Here is a 12,880-nt window from a genome sequence, read left to right as displayed (position 1 = left end):
AGTGCTAGATTGGCTTATTTATATCTAGCTTCATGACTTTTTAGTAGATGAAAAAAAATCACCAGTTTAATTTCAAAGCACTTATAAAAATCAGTTGTTTGATCTTTAATATAACCTGTGCACAAGGATGGTTGAAATTTTTTTTAACAGGGCTTTGGTGTAGCTTTAACCAATTAGGCATTGGTTCATGTTAAACCAAAGCAAACTGGGCTTAAATTTGATTTATATAAACAGTAAGTTTATAAGCACTGAATGAAAGGATTTTAAAAACCTGAGCTTGATATGATAAAAGTTCCTTTTGTGGGAAAGGCCTCAATCTGTACATCTCTGTTAATTTTTGTTAAATTCTTCATCAGCGATACAGTAATAGTCACTAATAACTATTACGTGAGGGATCATTTTTAGCTATCCATGTTCTATGACATGGTGGTAAAAATGTCAATGACTGCGTACCAGGAGCCCCTGTTGTTGGAGTTGTGCTATATTCTAGAAAAATCCTGTGCAGGAAATCCAGCGCTGTTGTGTTACCAGCTTGTGATACAGACGCAACCGTCTGCTTGGAAATCTGGTCAGTAATAGTCGATGTAAGTGCAGTAACTGGGCTGAAGATTGAGATTTCATCCAATGCATACCTTTCTGGTAATGTCAGGCTGCCATTTAAAGAGCTGCTCTGTACATAAGAGTCCATAACAGCTCTCTGCTTACCTTTCAATTTTAAATCCATTGCAGAAACTGTATTTGTAAAATTGATAAAATGCTTCGTATTAGTTTTTAAATAGATACATTTATAATTATTAAATGGAGATAAGGTTTCGAATGTCTTACTGCTGTACTCTTTTTGTTTTCTTTCAGAATTAATCAGGTACAAGTTAGAGAAAGCTTCCAAAATCTGAACAGATGAAGATCAATTGATAAATCAACCCAGCGATTCACCATACTTTCAAGGTACTGTGACATGCTTACCCAAATATTTTCCTTAAGCATAATATTCACATACTTTAGATGTGAGAAGCGTGGAGAACAGGATATTAGCAGGGTTGCAAAGCAAGTCTGAAGTGTTACCAGATGCAGTGGGGAGACTTTTTTTTTTTTAAAATGCAGGTGTTTAATATATGTTTCAGTGGGAAGTAAAGCGACTTTACAATCAACTTAAAGGGATTTCAATACATGGAACAGTCAAATGTAAAAAGATAAAAGTAAGTTGGATTATATCTCCCAATCACTTAGATGAAGTGATTTGAACTAGTAAGATGTGACAAGCAATATTTTTAATTTATTTATTATATTTTAGAAGAAGTAAACTTCTTTTTCTGAATAATTATTTTTGTCTATTTCCACGTTTTCATGATACTTTAAAGCATTTGGAGGCTGTTAGGCTCTGGTATATACCATAGCCTACCAGCTGCATCAGTTTTGTTATCTTACAAGTTCAGAAAGTAGAATTGTAAACTGAGGTAAAGACTGCACAGTTGCCTAACACAGTGGGGTTATTATCCATGACTAGTGTTCCTGGCAGAACATTAGGAAAAAGAGAAAGTGATGATAATAAATTGAAATTTTGGCTAAAAAGCTGCTAGTGCAGATTATTTTATCAGGTACTGCTAATTCATTGAAACAATATCTGTTTCTCGGTTTCCCTTACATTTATCTCTGTTCTTTATCATCATGTGCATTTCACCATTTTGTATATTTTTGCTTGACATCACAAAAGAAAAGACTTCACTCTAAGTTTGCATTTTTCTTATGCACAGACTTGAAGAATCTAGTCTGTTATAGCCTGGCTAGTATTTGCTGTGCAAATCATCTTTTAATATATTTAAAAATAGATTGCAGCAGAAAGGGCCATTACAGTTAGCATGGAGCTGGTCTGCAGAACTTAGTGGCAGAGCTAACCTGGGCTCAGGAAGAGCGAGGAATGTTTGTCATGGCATGGCTCCTGCAGTATGTAACATTGGAAGCTGTAGTATCTGAAGTTTCTATAACAAAATGCTTCCCTGGATTTTCCAGTAGCCTGAGAATTGGCTATATTAGTGAACCCACAGTGCCTGGCGTTGCAAAAATTGGCATTGTTCTTATCTGCTTCCTTGCTCCTCGTCACTAAATAGGGCCACAACAGCTATCAGATTTCCATATAATCACAGGAAGGTCTAGATTGGAAGAATCCTCTAGACATCATCTGGTCCAATCTTCTGTTGAAAGCAGGTTATCTGAGGCCTGGTCAAGCCAAGTGTTAAATATTTCCAGCAAGGGAAAGTCCACCATTTCTCTGGGCAACCTGTTCCAATATTTAATTGTTCTCACAGTGAATATTTTTTTCTTGTATCCAGACAGAACTTCTGAAGCAACTTGTGCCTGTTGCCTCTTGCCCTGTCACTGTGTTTCTTGTGAAGAGAGTACCTCCATCTTCTCTAGAATTATCTTTTACTTATTGGAAGACTGTGATTACATCCCACCTGAGCCTTCTCTTCTTTAGGCTGAGCAAACCCAATTCCTTAGCATTTCTTCAGTAAGTTTTCCAACCTTCTAATCACTTTGTTGGCCCTCTGCTGGACCCTGTCCAGTTTTTAATGTGTCTCTTGAACTGGCCCAGTCTTCTAGCCTGTCAGAGTCTCTGTATATAGTGACACTTCCTTCGGGTGTATCTATGGGTCTTCCAGGTTTCGTGTCATCTGCAGACTTGGTGAGGATCCATTTATTCCCATCATTCAGATCATTTTAAAAGATAGTGAATAGGATTGAGCCTGGTATTGACCCCCAAGGAACTCCGTTGTGACTGATTGCCAGTTTGATTTTGAGCCATTACCACCCTTTGAGCACAGCAGTTCAGCCAGTTTGCCAGCAATCTCATGGTTCACATCCATGACTTTTCAAACTAACTCTTTTAGAACCCTTGCATGCATCCTGTCAGGTCCTGTAGACCTGTCCATGTTCAATTTGTATGATATTTTGTTGCTAACTTGGTAAGCATGTGGTCAGTGCAGGTAGCACCAGGAAGCAGCAATCAAACGTGAGAAGAATGGTATAAATTTAAATTTGCTTGTGCCAGGGTTCTCAGGATCCTTGATTTGATGTTAATCAGCATGTCAAGCTTCTGAGGGTATGAGGACTCGGGCAGCTTCACATCATAGGTAGGCATCATTGTTGTCTCAAGGAACTCTTGGGCCCTGTGGTCTGTGCTTGGACCCAGAGTGTTCTGCCTCAATGGATTGCCAAGGAGCCATGTAAACAAGCTGGCAAGAAACCAGGCAGGGTTACGAAACCTTGCGTGGTAGTTAGGTGCCATCAGAAGATCGTTGCTATCAAACTGTTCCCATTAAGTGCTTTGATTTCAATAAATGGAAATTCAGCACTAATGTTTTGTTACAATTGACCTGAACAGCTGTGTATTTTAATCATTCTAAATTTTAATATCATATTCTCTGTGTATAGATGAGAATTTAAAAGGTCATACCCATTTCTGATTCCTCTGATTAAAATGATTCATCTGCATAGTTAGGTTGCTGAAATTGTTTTAACATTTCCAAATTCAAAAGGTGATTTCAATACCTTATGTAAAATTAATAAATGTTAGTCTGATTTCCAGATCATTAACTGGATGTATTTTGTGTAGTTTTACCTATTTACCTTTAACACTTGAAAACTTTGTGTCACTATTCAGTGTTTTCTCTGTAAAATTCTCTTCAAGAACTGACAGTACTTAGTGATGTCTAAGCAGGGCAAAGATCTGTGTTCCTGTATTCCTTATGCTCCTTATTGTGCTTTAGATCACTGTCGTCAATTCTTGCAGAAATTTGACTTACATATAATAAAGCAAAGAAGGAGGTGGTTGCAATGTTTTGCTAGGTACTGTGTACTTTATTAACACATGGAAATGACATTGGCTTATAATTTGGGTGTAAAAATGTTATACTGTCATCAGTATAGTCATTGTGATGTTTGGATAAACGTATAGGGGCATCTATTGCATCCTCATCCTAATCCAGAATTCTTGGCAGATTTACTTATATTTATTAGCCTCCATTCCCCCATGCCTTCTACTCAGAAAAGGATACTTTAAGTTAGTCTTCTAATCTTAACAATATTGTTCTTTGCCCTGGTACAGGTGGTTTATAGCAGGTATCCACAATAATTTCATATTCCAGTATTTAATGTAGCTGTATACCAGCACTTCTAAGCATCTTCGGCTCCCCCTTTGAAGTGTTACTCATAAATAAAATTATACACATCAACCTGTTCCCAGGATCTGTGGGAAAAAGGATAATAGACTGGCATGGTTTGTTGTATAATTTTTTATTGTGTGCTGCTCATGATTATTATTCTGCAGGATCACAGTCCTGTGTATAGTTATAAAGGGAGAAGTTGCTTGATTTCACTGGAGGGGAGAGTGAACTACAGATTACCATAATGCGTTTTTCTTAATGTACTAATATTTTTCCATAGTGGGGCTTAAAATGAAATGGTCTGTTTTGTTATGGCTGGATAGTTCTCTCATCATCTGGACGTCCTGATTCATATGAACTTTTTATCTCTTGCTTCTGTACTTGCCCAATTACATTCTTCTCATACTGGAGACATATCTTAAAATGCACAAAAGGTACTCCCAGTTCTACTGCTGTCAGCAGGAGCTGATGGGAGGGTCAGGACTTCACTTCAGCATATCAGCTACTTGAGTTGTCATTTCATCCTGAATCTCATCTACCAGCAAGTTTTCACTAATAATATTTGTTCTTAGTTTTTAAGCCCTTCTTAATAATTTCATACCTTTTGGCTAGAGTTAACTTATTTGATTTCCTCTAATGCTGTAATGCCCCTCACATCTTTTCCTTGACAGACTTTTTTGTGAATTCACTATTTTTCTTTCTTCGAGTACTGATAAAGTGACACCCTTGTAGGTTCTCCCTGTCTTTCCCTTCACACTTCAGTTCTTGTATCCTTTCACTTTCATTGCAGAAGATGATTGGTGAATCATATCACTGTACTTCTGTTCTTAAAAGAGTTTGGCCGCAGACTCATCCTTCCTTCTTCATTCCAGTTAAGAGTTATTATATCTCAGGTTCTGTACGGAGGCTGTCTTACAGATTCTAACTGAACAGCTGAGGTAGGTGTTCCCTGTTTGAACAGCTTTCCCGGACCACCTGGCAAAAGAATGAAACCTGCCAGTACAGGTGAAAAAATGCCTGCAGTGTCATGCCGCAAAATAACCATCCTCTGCAGTTTTAAGCAGTTGCATGCTGTTTGCAGGCACACATTTAATCATAGTATCGCCAACCATGTGTAATACATTATTAAATCTATTTAGTGAGCTTTAAAACTGTGGGTTATCCTTTTTTGTATGTTTTGTTTCCTCTTTCTTGACTCCTTTCTTTCTTTCCTTTTGCAGTCTGTGTTACATTTTTTGTTTGTTTGTTTATGCTTTCTTCATCCCATTATTTGGCTGTTTTCTCTGCATCATCCGCTGTTTCCTGCCTCACATTTTTCCTTCTCCACTTTGTATCCCAGCTTTACTTTGTTTGTTCTCTCAGTTCTCTGAGTACCTGTTCTCATTCACATGTACGAGCAGTCTGTGGTTATTCACACACTGTCTCAGTCCCAGTGCTACTTCTTCGGCTATTTTGCTTCCTCGGTTAAGATTCCTCAGTTAAGCCCTTTGAACTGGTAGCATTTCTGGGCCCGTTTTTGTTCTCTTAAAGGAGCATTGGCTTCTAGGCAGTGCCTTCCACACTTGTGTGTTCTGCCAGCTCCTGACTAGATTCATCCCACTTAATTCTGGGTGCCTAATGCAGGTGCCTAATTTATGTGTATGGTCATCCTTGACTACTTCCGTGGTCAGTGGGAAGAGAAGGGCTTCTTCAAAAATTGCTTTGGACCAGGAGGGACCAAATTGATCCCAAAAGTATCCCCGGCTCTCCGCTGATTGCCAGGGGAGCTTTGGATGACCATATTCCTGACCTGGATGTCTCGGATTTGTAATAGTCACCTCTGTTCAAAGTCTACAGCTTGTACATGTGTTTTCAATTCTGATCTCCTTCTAACATGATGGATTTTCAGGGTTTCCCCTATTTTTCCCTAAAATCATCAATGCATGCATGTATAGCACTATGGAAACAATTTAAGAGAATTGAACTTGTGTGCTTAAAAAAACCCAAACACATATTTCGACCTAGTGGGAAAAGAAAATTCTCTCCACCTCCAGTCCTTGTAATATTAGTTTTTCACCTGCCCCTATTCCTGCTCTCTGACTAATCGGCCTTGTGCATTGAACTGATGAACTGATCTTTCTGCTGCCACTTTCCTCCCTCTACTGGAATACTGATGTATTCACGACACAGTGGGAAAATACCTTACTAGAGGAAGACGGTTTACTAAAGGACAGCCTGAGGCCCAGACTGCAGAATTAGATCTTGAGTGGGACTATATAGGAAAGAAAGAAAAGCTCTGAAAGAGGGAGGGGAAAAAAACGCAACAACCAGTTTGAAAGAGCAAAAACGAGCAAGAAAGGGGATAAAGCTGTATGAAAAAAGTGATGTGTGCTTTACCTGTTTGGCTGGCACTTTTAAAGCAAGAGGCGCTTTTGAGTAACTTGATGAGTATCAACCTTAGAAACTGAAAATTCAGTAATATATTGGCTTGTTAAAGTAGCTAGCTAATCAACGTAGTTTTGCCAAATTAAGCCATTTTACTTTTGCATAATTTGACATATGTACATCAGTAATATTTAAAGAAAAGAATCGTGTGATGTGTGAACATTAAATTGATATTCCATGGTAAAATCTGTCACTATTAAAAGGTAGATGATGGTGTTCTATGGCTCTGTTTGGTCACCCATCACTACATTTGCTTTATGATCTAAGTAAAATAAATAATAGAAAAAGCCTTTACGAATTTGATAGACAGTCGGATGTATGGAGGATTCTTTTTCAAACTGCAGCTGAGGCGGCTTTCTGACAGCCTTCTCCAGAACAAAGGAGAGCTGTATGCATGAAGTTTGTAATATAAAGCAGAATATTTGACACAGAGAATGTTGTTCTGTCTGTAACTTGCCTTATCCTATGGCTGGAGTCTGAATTCAGCTATGGACTCCATTTGTGGAGTACTCGAAGAACTAAGCTTGAAAGAAATCAGTCATAAATTTTTTTTTTCCTGTCTGGCTTCTACACCACAAAAAAAGCTTAGGTTCTGTTCAGAAATTCTTTAGCACCTGACTGACATTTTTCTTCCAGTGATGTTCTTAGCTTTAATTAGAAGTAGCTTTCTGTATTTTAAAGTATACTGTTTGATAATTAATCAAACAATAATGCCCTCCATTCATCATTTATCTTCAGACGCTGGTTCCATAAACACCTTTACTCATGCACAGACTAAGATGAGTTATTTCACTGTTTTGGGAAGCTACAGTACAGTTAAGAGCAAGTGTAACCGTCTGAAAGATCAGGGCCCAGCTCAAGAAGTTGATAGCCTTTGTTAATTAATCCTGCTACAACTGTCTGCAGCAGAAGTCATTGTTGCTCTCTTTATCTAAATCTTGTGGTGCTTGCCTTTTATTAAGGAGTTAAGTTAGACTTGCAGTGATCAAGAGGAGAGAAAAGTCTCACTAGCTGTCCTGTATTAGATCTACAATTTTACAAGATGCATTCTCAGTGTGACATAAATTATCAGTTGGGTGGAACGCTGAAACTATTATAATTACAACCTATCCCATCTCATATGACGATTGTCTGATGAGCTTGTATTTATACATCTTTTATATGCATAAATTTGGAAAGAAACATCTATAGCTTGTATAGTTCCACACTTTAAATGAAAATAGCGAAGCCTTAGGTAAGCCCGCACGTATATACACCTCTGCAGGACTGGGACCGCGTGGTCTGAACAAATTTATTTACAGTTTTGATTTCTGCTGTCTAGTTTTGCAAATACACGTATGGGATCTGCGAGCGGTTGCGCTGACGGCGCGAGTCCCATGCTCTCGAGCTTACGCGTGGGCTGAGTACCTATAGAAGATAAGATTTATGTATGTTTTTGCCTGTTCATCGAGGATGTTATTATGACAGTGGCATCGAGCGTGGCCAGAAATCTTCGCAGATCATGGCCTGCGAGTTTGAGATTGCTACTTGAACATTTTAGTCGATTGGAGAGAAAACCCTGCAATAAACGGATTCTAAACCCAGACTTATTTTTTTAAATCAAATAACTTGATTTTGCAAAGCTTAAACTTTGTCGCGAAGAGTTTTCAGGCACGAAAGCATCCTTTAACCCTCGCTTTTAACGCCGCTCGACGTCATCCCGAAGTTGAGGCAAAACAAACAAACAAAAAAGCTGTTGTTTAAAAAGAACAGCCCCCCCCCGGGAGACAGGTTACGAGGATAACGAAGGCAGCTCCGGGCGGGCGGCGTCCGTGTCCCCCCCCCCCCCGGCCCCCCCGCTCGGGGGGGGCCGGGGGGGGGGGGACACGGACGCCGCCCGCCCGGAGCGAGTTTCCTGCTCGCCGCTGCCTTTAAGGAGGCGCCGGGTTTAAGGTGGACCGGCCAGGAGGGGCGGGGCGCTCTAAACCCGGCTCCGCCTCGCCGCGTCGCGTCGCTGGTCCGCCCCCCCCCCTCCCCTTCCCGGGGCAGCGGGTGCCAGGCGGGGTTGTGATGCGGCCGTTGTTTTTGTAGGGTCGCGGTTGAGGAGAGAGAAAGGCGGCCCATGGAGCCGGGGAGCGCCTGGCGGGCGGCGTAGCCCTGCTCTCTTCACCCCCCCCCCTTCCACCCCCCTCCCTCCTTTCCGCCGCTTTGTTAGCGCAAACACACAAACGCGCCTCACCTACACGGTGAAGAGGAAGGGAGCGCTCCCCGTACAATAATGGGCAGCCGGCTGCTGCCCCCCGGGCCGCCGCAGAGGTGAGTCGCCGCCGCCGCCCCCCCCCCAGGGCCGCAGGTTCCCCGCGGGGGAGGAGAGCGAGCGGGCTGACAGCCGGCGCTGGCGCTTCCTTAAAAGCGCGGCGCCACCTTAAGCGCCCGATGACTTTTTTTTTTTTTTTTTTTTTTTTTTTTCCTCTCTCTCTCGTTACATTATAGCAGCGGAAAGAATGTCGGCGCGGGCCGCGGGTGACGTCAGAAGGGAGCAGCGCAGCGCGGCGGCGGCCAGGCAGCGGCAGCGGCGGCCCCGCCACGGCGAAGGAGGCGGAGGCGGAGGAGGCGGGAGCGGCGCCGGCCCCGCCGCCACCGCAGCGGCAATGGCGGCCGTCGGGGAGCGCAGGTCCCTGCCCAGCCCCGAGGCGATGCTGGGGCAGCCCTGGAGCCACTGGGTCGATGCTGCTAAACTTCACGGGAACGACGGTGAGCGGGGACGGGTCCTCCCCACCAACCCCCTCTACCGGAACGGCTCTCCCCGGGCTGCGGGGGTGCCCCGGGGCGCGGCCCCGCCGCGGGAGGGAACGGCGGGGCGCCGGTCGGACGCGGCGGGGTGCCCGGCAGGAGGGCGCCGCGGGGCCCGGGCCTGGGGCGGGCGGAGGTTGGGTCCGTTCCCCGCCCCCCCCCCCCCTTCCAACGTCGCGGCCGAGTTCGTTGTCCGGTACGCGGCCCCCGAGAGCGGAGGCGCCCTCCCCCCCCCCCGGGGCCTGGGGCTCGGGAGCGGCGCGGAGCGGGCAGCGCTTGCCCCAGTTCCTGTAATCCGGGACACGGTGCGAGGAGAGAGGTCTGAGCCGGTCCCCGGAGGCCGCCACCTCCTGCCCTCGATTCAGCCTGGGCTTGGGGCCGGGGGGGGGGCAGAGCTCCAGCCTCAGGTGAGGCATCCCCCTCTGCTGACAGCGGCTCGGCCGGCCCCGCAGCCCCCTCCGGGGGACGGGACGGCGGCTCTCGGTGTCTCCGAAGCCGTGTTTGCTGGCGCAGCGGTAGGAGAGCGCGTCCCCCACGGGCTGGTTTGTGGCTGGAGGGGAACGGGTTACCGGTCAGTCCGACTTCTGCGCTGACGGAGGTCTTGTGGCTTTTTGCTTTTAGGAACAGCATTAGAAGAAAATTTCAAGGAATACGGAAGAAACCGAGAAGCGATGCGACTTTGCCGAGAAGGTGAGTGCGATTCGTTCTCGAAGAAAAGTGCATGGAGAAGTTTTCCTGCTCGTAACTAGGTACGAGAGGACGTGCACGGGAAAGAGAAAGGAAACTTCAATCCCGTCGCTTTGGATTTGGGACTTGCGGCCTGTCAGTGAGTGGTGTTATTAGCATTATTATTAAATTAATGTATAATCTCAAAGCTACAAGGTAGGGCATAGGTTACTTAGTGTCTTTACTGGGTTTATAGTTGGATTTTTTTTTTTCTTTAAGACTATAAATAGTCCTGAGGAAACTGTGTGACCAGCACTGATAATATCTTCTCTTGAGCTAAGGCATTTTGATTCTTAATATAATCCATGTCAGTATTTGAACATTGATCCATTTCTCTGTCATGTCAAGGTGTTACGTTTATTTCTTCGTGTACTGCTAAATGACAGTGACCTTTCACCTGTGATTAGCAAAAGCCCATTAATGGCCCACTTCGTTTCAAGAGTAGCAATGCTACTTGAAGTTGTAAGCAGATGATGAATGAAAGCTATAGATCATTGGTGACTTTGCAACAGGGAGTGGAAAAAAACAGCGATGGGTCTGGTTTGTGATGTTCAATTTTTTGTTTGTTTGTTTTTCCAGTTTAACAATTGTTTTATAGTAGAGAAATGTTCTAAAACTTTCTTAATATTGTTGGAACTAGCTTGGTTCCATCGGACTTTCTGAGACGTATGCCACAGAATAGGCCTCCTTGTTTTAAATACTAGATCAGTTAGACCCAACTCATTTATTTGATGCTCTTAGAAATGGAAGACAGAGTTTGTAAACTTGGTTTATGATCACAGAACACCAGACTTGCCAGGGACCTTAGGAGATGATCTGATTCAGCACTTACCTACTTGTGAGCTACAAACAGCAAATGAAACCTAAAGCAAGGCGGCACGGGCTAGTAGGATTGGGAGGCAGTGATCCATATTGAGGCTGAATCAAAATGTCTGTTTATTGTAGAATTCCTAGTGTTGATAAAATTTTGAAAAAATCAGTTTCTAGGACCAGAGTCGGTGGTCACTGACCTGTAGGAAAGATGTAATAGACAGCTATACTGCTGCATTCAGAGTCACTTGTGCCGTTTTGCCATCTTCTAAGTGTATGTATGAGTGAGTTCTTAGGTATTTGAAAAATCACTTTATTACTTCATTGCTGAGTTCCAATCCAACAGTTATGTTGGATATTTAATTTATTTTTCTGAATAGGGAAATCATTCAAGTGCTAAAACAGCATTTATAACAATAAGCACACACATTATCCTAGCAAAGATTTTACTAATAAGGATTTTCAAACATTCTTTCTTATTTCTACCTCTTAAAATGCAAGCATCTGAGGTTTCCAGATTTTAAAGATTAGCTGGCAGGGTGAAGAATAATCTTTTTTTTTTTCTTTTCTTTTTTTTTACCCCTCTTCTGCAGAGAGATCATGAAACTGTTTATGCATAGGCTAACCACTGAGACACAGCTTCTCTGCACTGACTCCAACCATGTGAATGATTTGCAGGGTTATGAGTTGAAGGAAGTTCATAAAACACTTTGAGAATTAAATGTGAAACTTAGTAGTCCTGTCAGGCTTCCAGAAGTCTGTCTATTTTGGTTGTTCTATGACATGTGAATGAGACACTGACTTGGTGTATACCTGTAGCTAGTCTGTAGGGAGCTCGGCCTACTGCAAAATAAAGCAAAAGAAAAAGTAGTATTAATTAAATTTGCACTTAAAGAACTAGGGGAGCAGCAAAACATGCCAGCATATGTATGTGTTGCGTTATCAAATAAAATTTTGAGAATACTGTAACTGATTGCTTTTCCCAGGAAGAATTTTGCATTCAAAATTGAGGAACAAACATTTATTAAATAATGGGACTGTCTAAACCGTGGATCTTAGCACAGAAAGGTGAACTGAAGGTGCAAATTTTGTCTAATCAACTCTAACCTCAAGATTTTTGTCATGGAACCACACAGTATTTTAAATATGGCTAACAACAGAACTCGTTGTGTAAGGAAGTTATTTCTCTACAGATTGGCAGTTGACTCAGAGGCCCAACTTCACAAAAGGACTTCAAGGTTATTTAGGCTAATTTAACCTTGCATTGCAACTCTTCCAGTTTGCATAAAAGAATTAAATATTCATGGCCTGGAGAGGGAGCGAAGGAGGGAACATGACTTTACAGCCCACTTACTAGAACTGGGTTCAAAACCAAGAACTATTTTCTTTATTTAACAATTGCCAGCTTTCAGGTCAGGCTCCCACCGGCCTGTGTACCCACTGGGTTATGGGTTGTAGTTGTTTTCCTTTCCCACACGCTGTTTCTCTGCGTCTTATAGTGGGAATAGCTTCGTCGTCAGCCTGCCTGGTGGCGAGGGGTGGATTCCAGGCTTGCAGGCAGTAGAGTTTGGGTCTTCTGAATAAAGAGTGAATATTCCTGTTGTTGTAACACTGTATTAAACAGGGGCTTAGCATTACCAGCTTCTCCTTTTGTTATGCTTTAAAGGAAAAGAAGGATGCCTGTTATACTTTTAAAGAAATAAAGGACGTGTAATTCCAGGACTACATTTGCAAGCTGTGGAGAGAGGCAGGATTTCAGACACACCTTTGTCACTGGCATTTCCTATTTGCTGATGAGGCAGCTCCTCTCTCAGCATGCTGGTGGTTGTGAAGCCTGATGAGTCCTTAATACCTGTCAGTGATGCCAGTTCCATGTAGGGATCAGGAAACTAAAATTAGTTCATAGTCTCAAACACGTTTTTCTGTATCTAACCCTCCTTGACATAACCAAGCTCGCATTCTAGTAAGAGCTAGAAGTTGAATTTGGG

The 12,880-nt window shown here is 42.9% G+C and overlaps 1 protein-coding gene across 6 annotated transcripts in view; it reads left to right on the top strand.

The window, feature by feature from the left end:
* The window catches only part of ATXN7 (ataxin 7), a 91,149-nt gene that overhangs the window by 17,748 nt on the left and 60,521 nt on the right, over positions 1-12,880 (top strand). For 4 of the 6 annotated variants that reach the window (XM_069811954.1, XM_069811949.1, XM_069811950.1 and 1 more), the window contains 3 exons: positions 853-945; positions 9,057-9,317; positions 9,978-10,046. In XM_069811954.1, coding sequence (XP_069668055.1) covers positions 9,068-9,317; positions 9,978-10,046 — 319 coding nt within the window. In that variant the 5' untranslated portion in view covers positions 853-945; positions 9,057-9,067. Of the gene's footprint in view, positions 1-852; positions 946-8,620; positions 8,880-9,056; positions 9,318-9,977; positions 10,047-12,880 lie in introns of those variants that run through there. The other 2 variants (XM_069811952.1, XM_069811953.1) reach the window with 2 other exon arrangements.

The sequence above is a fragment of the Haliaeetus albicilla genome, chromosome 24, assembly GCF_947461875.1.
Source record: "Haliaeetus albicilla chromosome 24, bHalAlb1.1, whole genome shotgun sequence".
In the NCBI taxonomy this organism is placed as follows: domain Eukaryota; kingdom Metazoa; phylum Chordata; class Aves; order Accipitriformes; family Accipitridae; genus Haliaeetus; species Haliaeetus albicilla.
The sequence above is the reverse complement of the archived record's forward strand: the minus strand, read 5'-3'. Positions and strand labels throughout refer to the sequence as shown.